Source organism: Cheilinus undulatus, linkage group 4 (genome assembly GCF_018320785.1).
Source record: "Cheilinus undulatus linkage group 4, ASM1832078v1, whole genome shotgun sequence".
Classification (NCBI taxonomy): domain Eukaryota; kingdom Metazoa; phylum Chordata; class Actinopteri; order Labriformes; family Labridae; genus Cheilinus; species Cheilinus undulatus.
The window spans coordinates 20,604,965-20,612,707 of NC_054868.1; the positions used below are offsets into that span (position 1 = coordinate 20,604,965).

Sequence of the window (7,743 nt, forward strand, 5' to 3'; positions counted from 1 at the left end):
GTTCATGTTTGGCAGCAGAGATTATGCTCTACACATCATGCAAACATTCAAGTGTCTGTTGTTTTAGCCAGTAGTTCACAAAAATCCTGCTTTCCTTGTTTTGTGTTTTTCTAAATCAGATTGAGAATGACATAAAAATGATCACTTCTTTTAATACAACAATTTCATTGAATATCAAATATTATATAAAATTAGTGCAATTAGATATATTTTCAAAATCATTCAATCCTAGTGTGATCAATCTAATGTTGTATTGGTTATAATGTACAATGATACATTACTTGTGTTTGGCGAAAAATATACAAGATGAGGAACTTAAAGAATAATCGCATATTAAATCGCAACATGGGGGAGGGGGTATCGCAATTAACAGTGGATTGTTTTCCAAATTGTTCAGCCAAAACTCATTTTAATGACTTTTCCCATCTTCCTTACTGCAGGACTTTGATCTGTGCATTAGTTGTTACAACACGAAGGGGCACGAGCACCAGATGGTGAAGTGGGGTCTTGGTCTGGACGACGACAACAACAGCCAGAGCGGAGAGGCCTCCAAGAGCCCACAAGAGAGCCGGCGCCTGAGTATCCAGCGCTGCATCCAGTCGCTGGTCCACGCTTGTCAGTGTCGCAACGCCAACTGCTCCCTGCCGTCCTGCCAGAAGATGAAGCGAGTGGTGCAGCACACCAAGAGCTGCAAGCGCAAAACCAATGGTGGCTGCCCTGTATGCAAGCAGCTTATTGCTTTATGCTGTTACCATGCAAAGCACTGTCAGGAGAACAAGTGTCCCGTCCCGTTCTGCCTGAATATCAAGCACAAGCTCCGCCAGCAGCAGCTGCAGCACCGCCTCCAGCAGGCCCAGCTCATGAGAAGAAGGATGGCCACCATGCAAGGCCGAACCATGCCGCTACCCTCCCCACCGGCCACAGCTGCTCCCAACACTCCCACATCCCACCCCCAGCCCAACACTCCCCAGACGCCCCAGCAGCCCCTTTCCAACCAACCACAGACCCCCAATTCAGCCGGTGTAATGTCCCCTTCTTTCCCTACCGCCCCTCGCAATGGCCAGCCCCAGGCTCCAGTGTCTCAGGGCAAGCCAGGACCCCAAGCCTCCCCTCTGCACCAGCAGCAGTCCCCCCTCCCCCAGCAGCCCCAGCCCCCACAGCAGCTTCAGCAGCAGCCACCCCTCGCAGCAGTAAAGATGGCGCGTCATATTGAGATGATGGCTCAGGCCCAGCAGAACCAGCAGAACTACAGGGTCAACATGAACGGCCTGACCATGAACCCGCAGCAGCAACAGCAGCGCATGACTGGGCCGATGCAGCCACCGATGCAGATGGTGCCGGGGCCCCGGGGACCTCAGGTCATGCAGCCAGGCATTGCCCCAGGACAGTGGCCTGTTGCTGCAGGACCAATGCAGGCAGCTCAGAACCAACAACCAGGCCTTGTTCCAGGGCAGACTCCCCAGCAACCCATGACCATGCAGAGGGCCATGATGGCTCCTGGGCAGCAGCCTCAAACCGGCCCAAGGATGATGATTCCCCAGCAGCCGGGTGCTCGGCCTCAGACACCCCAAAGACCGGGTGCTATTGCCCCCAATGCCCTGCAAGACCTGCTCCGTACTCTCAAGTCTCCCAGCTCGCCCCAGCAGCAGCAGCAGGTCCTAAACATCCTGAAGTCCAACCCTCAGCTGATGGCTGCTTTCATCAAACAGAGGACAGCCAAGTACCACGCCAACCAGCCCCAGCAGCAGCAGCAACAGGCAGCGCAGCAGCAGCAGCCCGGTATGCAGGCAATGCAGGCCATGGCCATGCCAGGGGGCGCTGTGCAGAGGCCAGGGATGCCCCCTCAGCAGCCCCAGCAGCCTCCTGCTCAGGGCATGGCTGCATTAGGGGCCCAAGGGCAGCTGATGAATGCAGCACACAACACCACCCCTCAGATTCAGGAGCTGTACCGCCGGCAGCTCCTACGGCAGCAGCAGCAACAGCAGCAGCAGCAGCAGGGAGTGATGCCTCAGGGCCATCCGGGACAGTTCCCCGCTCAGGCGCAGGGCACAGCAGCTACATACTCCCAGCTCCGCATGCAGCAGCAGCAGCAGCAGATAGCCATGCAGGCGGGTACAGGAACAGCTGGGGGTCCCATGGGTCATCTCTCACCCATGGCTCAGATGACGCAGCCTGGGATGGGGATGGACTCCACTCAGAACTTACTGCATCAGCGGCTGCTCCAACAACAACAGCAGCAGCAGCAGCAGCTCCCCCCTCAGCAGCAGGCCGTCCTCAAGCAGCAGATGGGCTCTCCCGCCCAGCCCAGTCCCATGAGCCCCCAGACCCACCTGCTGGCCGGCCAGCCCCAAGGTGGAGCCCACCTCCCAGGTCAGCCCACACTAGCCAACACCCTCAACAACCAGGTCCGCTCCCCTGCGCCGGTCCAGTCCCCCTGTCCGCCCTCACAGCAGCAGCCTCAGCAGCAGCGTCCACATTCCAGCCCCTCGCCACAAGTTCAGAGCCAGCCGCAACCCTCGCCACAGCACCCTCACCCACCCCACTCGGCTTCCCCGCACCCAGGTCTGGGAGGCCCACTGTCAGCATCCATGGAGCAGGGACACTTGGGGACGCCGGAGCAGAGCGCCATGCTACCGCAGCTTAACACGCCCAACAGAGGGGGTCTGAACAGTGACTTGGGGATGGTGGGAGATGCTACAGGGGACACTTTGGAGAAGTTTGTGGAGGGATTGTAGCATTTCTGCTGGGAACTGAAGAACGCAGTGTCGCTCCCAGGGACCCCTCCTCCCACTCCTCTTCGTCCTTGTTCTCCCTCAGACTCTTTTCCCCGTCAGAGGGCTTTGTTTGTTCTTTCTAAGGTTAAAAACTTTTTTGTACTGACATGTAAAAAGTTTCAACTGTTGTAAAAAGAAAAAAGAAAATTTGGTTGCAGAAAAACAAAAAAGACAACACTTTTAGGGAATGTAACTGTTTCCTAAACCCAGCTGATGGGTATTTTCTTCCTTAAGATGTTTGAGGGATTTGCAAGTTGCTTCTTAAATGAAATTTAAATCACAAAGAATATATTTTTTGTTTGAGACCAAATCTGTTCAATTACTCAATTTATTTTTGGTTTGTTTTTGGTATGGTTTCATGCCTTTCTTGTTTCTTTTCTTCAGTTTTTTTAAGAAAATGTAAAATTGCATTATATTATTCATATCTTTTTATTTTGTACCTTTGGAAAAGAAACTTAAAGCATATTTGTGTTGAAACTGTAAAATAATTTGTCTGGGAATTGCACCAGGTTTTGTTCTCTTCTCAAGCTGTCATTGCTGGCAATTGTAATCTAGTGTTGTACCATTACTCCAAGATGTTGCGTTCAGGGACAGTTCCCCTCCTCTTTGTGTATGAAGAGCACTCAGTTGTATTAAAATAGGAAACGGACTGCGGGCATGTTAGCAGGCGCACATGAAGACACTGACACAAAGTCACACAGTCACTAAAGTAACTACACCTTGACTGGTTTCACAAACAAGGACTGCAGCTGCATCTCAGTGGCTTGGAAGTTTAAAAAAAAATCTGTCTTGCTGGTGTAGAAAATTGTTGCTTTGACATTAAAAAAGAATTTGTCATACTTTTTTTGTCATACAAATGTTGTAAAGTGTAAAGAGAGAGTGAGAAAGAGGCCAGCCCCCTACGCTGAGGTGGAATGATCGGCGGTTGTTTGTAGGCCACACCTCGGACCACCCCCACATCCTCTAAATATTACACCAAGCTGTGTGCGATTTAGGGATGAAGGGCACGTTTGAGATTCACCCCGAGGAAAACTAAATGTTATCAACCCTCATTCCTCTCTCACAAAAACTTGAACTGGGGGGGATTTACTTTTTCTCCTATTGTAAATCAAGCTATTAAGCAAAATACTATAAATATAAGGAAGAGAGAATGAAATCACTGTATAAACTGGTTAAAGACTCATTTCTTACTTGTATACCATATTGTTAAATAAACTGTGTGCAACAGAAGAGCAGTACTCTGTTGTCTGAATGATGAGGCATCTCTCCGCCTGTTTGTGTTTATTTTATAAAAGTCAGTAATACAAAAGTCAAAATACTAGGTACAGCACCAGTTAGGCTCTAAAATGACATTTCTCACAGCCATCAGGGTAAATTTAAGCCTAAGATGTAGAGATGCAGCATTTTGCAGACTGTCTCTGTTCATCAGAAATAGCTTATCTTGAATAAATGCAGAAAACTTAAATATGTTCTAAAAATAATGATTCATGCCCAAATGTAAATAATGACATTTTAAAAGAACATAATATTTCAGTCAAAGGTACATTGTGTAAAATTGGGAATATTGTCATCATCTAACAGGATTTGTTATGAGACTGTTATAAAATGTGGCTGGTGATGGCTGTAGTTGTCTGAAGCGAGCTCAAATCAAGCCATCAGATGATGTTGCAGATAGAAACCGTACTCACTCATGTCTCCTCCATCAGCATAAGCAGGACCATGCGGTGCTATATGAGCTAATACATGAGAAACTCAAGGCTTTAGGAGCTATACTTGTTCAGTGTTATTCTCAGCAGATATTTGATTTTTTTTTAAAGACTTATTTTTGGGCATTTTTGTGTCTTTATTAGATGGAGGAGGACAGTGGATAGAGTCAGAAACAGGGTCAAGAGTGGGGGAGAGACATGAGGGGAAGGGCCTCAGGCTGGATTTGAACCCGGGCCGCCCGCGTACATGGGGAGCGCCTTCAACCACTAGGCCACCTGCTCCCCACCAGATATTTGATTTTAACTAGACTGAGCTAGCAAAGCATCTCTGTTTACAGTGGGTTCAGGAAGTATTCTGAACCCCTTTACTCTTTCAATATTGTCATGTTGCAACCTGATAATACAGTTAATTTTTTTTCCTCAGTAATCTATACTCAGTACACCATCATGACAAAGTGAAAACAGAATTTTAGGTTTCTAAAAATTCTATTTTAAAAAAATGAATTATCATGTTGACTTGGCAACAATTACAGCCTCTGCCTCAAGACTTTTTGAATATGATGCAACAAGCTTTGCACCCTGGGATTGGGGAATTTTTTGCCATTCTTTGCAAATATTCTCAAGCTGGATAGGAACTGTCGGTGCACAGCCATTTTCACATCTCTTACGAGATGTTGGACAGGGTTCAAGTAAGGGCTCTGGCTGGCCCACTCTATGACATTCACAGAGTTGCCCCTAAGCTGCTCCTGTGTTGTCTTGACTGTGTGCTTAGGGACATTGTCATGTTGGAAGGTGAACCTTTGGCTCAGTCTGAGGTCCTGAGCAACGCAGAACGGGTTTTCATTGAGGATATCCTACTGTTGGTATGGTATTGTCAAAATTAAGGTTTCGGAGTGGCCAAGTCCAAGTCCGGACTTACATCCAACTGAGATATTGTGGTGTGAATTTAAACGTGCAGTTCGTGCTTGAAAACCCTCCAATATGGCTGAGTCAAAAAATGTTGCAGAAACAGCTTTAGAGTGGCAAAAATGTTGTAGATTTGGCATGAAGAATTGAATAGGGCTTGAAAGTAGAAAAATAGGTCCAACAGTTGAATAGACTAGTTAAGAGTAGCAAAAATGTTTTAAAAATGGCCAAATAAAGTAGTGAAAGGAAGTTTGAAGAAGTGGCATAAATTGGCACAAATGAGTAGAGTGGCAAAAAGATTCAAAAATGGCTGAGTGAGGTAGTGAATACAGATTAAAGATGATACAAAAAGGGTCAAAGAGTGGCACAAATGAGTTAAGAGTGCCAAAAAGTGGAAAAAAATGGCCAGGCAAAGCAGTGAAAAGTGGTTTAAAAGTGGCCAAAAAAGGCCGAAAAGGCTTAAAAATTGGCAAAAGTGTTGAAAAAATGGCTGGATAAAGTAGTGAATAGAGGTTTAAAGGGATAAAAAAGGGGCAAACAGTGGAATAAATGAGTTAAGAGTGGCAGAAATGTAGCAAAGACGGCCAGATAAAGTAATGAAAATGGTTTAAAAAGTGGGTAAAAGAGGCAAAAGTGGCAAAAAGTTGTTTTAAAGTGGCAAAAATGTTGCATAAAATGGCCAGAGAAAGTACCACTAGAATACAGGGCCGAGTGTTTATCTATCAGCTCCTCTCTCTGTCTCTGCTTCACACACCCAGGCCCGTCGCTCCACCAGCTCTCTCTCCTCAGGTTGTTTTGGTAGACAGCAGGTTAGACCCACAGAGGTGAAATATCACAGAATCTGAATGTCCGTCAGTCCGGCACATACATTCTAGTCTCATCTCATCTTTGTAACAAAAAGAAACCTACTTTTCGTCAGAGTTTTTAATCATCAGTAATCTATTTTTAGCACGTCCTTGTCTTGTCTTTCTTCATTTATTTGTTCTTATTAATTAGAGTCACTACTGAATTGACTAAATTAATTGGTCAATGGATTGAAATTTGCATCAAATTAAACAAAAAACTGGGGGGGCCCTGCTCTTCCCTTTTTTTGTATTTTTGCCAGCCGGCCTAGGTTAATGGTCAGAAAAGCTCTCTGATAAAGAGAGAGAGGCAGTTGTTTGCAGACTGGCCTATAAAATGCAGACATACCAAAAAAGGCACCCAGAGATAAGAAAGGCAAGCCATTTCCAAATTACCTTCAACACTCAGCCAAAGGATGTGAGAAAACAAGACAAAATATTTATAGAAAGCATCCCATGCTTTCCGTTCACTCATGAGGACAAATCCGTACAACAGTGCATTATTTGAAATAGAAATGGCTATCGGCACAAGTAAATAATTCAACCAAAGTAAAAATGTTGCTCATTAACATAGGGAAGTTTTAGTTAAAACATACATTAAAATTTGATTCTTAAAAGAGCAACATGTTCTGGTGGCTGACAAAAAAAAAAAAAAAAAGTAAAAAATCTTTCTGGGGCCCCCAGATTCCTAGCTTTGCCTCTGGTTTGGTCTGTATGCACATGAACAACTGCACAATCTTTATCACATTGCTTCTGTCCACCACTAAAAATGGTTTTTAAATAAAAGAATCAATATGTGACTGAAATGCAGAACTACAGCCTTCACAAAACTTTGCCTTTTAGGAATTAGAGCCATTTTATTCAGTGCCCCCGAAGGAGTAAGTAAAAGTAATTGGACAATTAACTGTTGAGTAGTTTTGTGGACTAGTGTGGTCTGTTCCCTCATTTCTTCTGGACAAATAAAGCAGGTAAAGGGTCTAGGGATGATTTAAAGGGCTGAATTGACATTTTGGTGCTGTTCAACTGGAGCTATCAAGATAAAGTCAAATGAGTTGTCAATGCAAATGAAGGAGGCCTTAATAATTAAGCTTGAAGACAAAGTAGATCTTTGAGAGAGACAGCCAAGACTTTGGAGGTGGGCAAATCACCACTTTGGTTCATCCTTATAAACAATGAATGTAATGACAGACTCATTATCATGAAAAGGTCTGGGAAACCCTGGAGATAACTAAAGTGGATGATTGCAGAATACTTTACTTTATAAAGGAAACCCCTTTGCCCATGCATGTGGCACACATTAGTAGTTATGAACATCAGTTGTCTTACTGAAGCAAGAACAAATGCTGTGCTTCTTAGAAGAAACACCCATAATCAGCCATAGCCTATTTGTTTTGTAGGTAATTCATGATAAATAAAACACTTAAATTATTCTGTGTTGACATGCGTGTATTTGGCGCTGTTTTGCGTAATCTTTCAGATGAACAAACTTACAGCTTGTAAATTACAGGCTTGTTA

General features: G+C 45.0%; 1 protein-coding gene across 4 annotated transcripts in view; it reads left to right on the forward strand.

Annotated features, from left to right (window-relative positions):
* Positions 1 to 4,029, forward strand: part of crebbpa (CREB binding protein a) — a 78,284-nt gene extending 74,255 nt beyond the window's left edge. For all 4 annotated transcript variants that reach the window (XM_041784271.1, XM_041784273.1, XM_041784272.1 and 1 more), the window contains one exon: positions 441 to 4,029. In XM_041784271.1, coding sequence (XP_041640205.1) covers positions 441 to 2,735 — 2,295 coding nt within the window. In that variant the 3' untranslated portion in view covers positions 2,736 to 4,029. The remainder of the gene's footprint in view (positions 1 to 440) is intronic.
* The last annotated feature ends 3,714 nt before the right edge of the window (positions 4,030 to 7,743 follow it).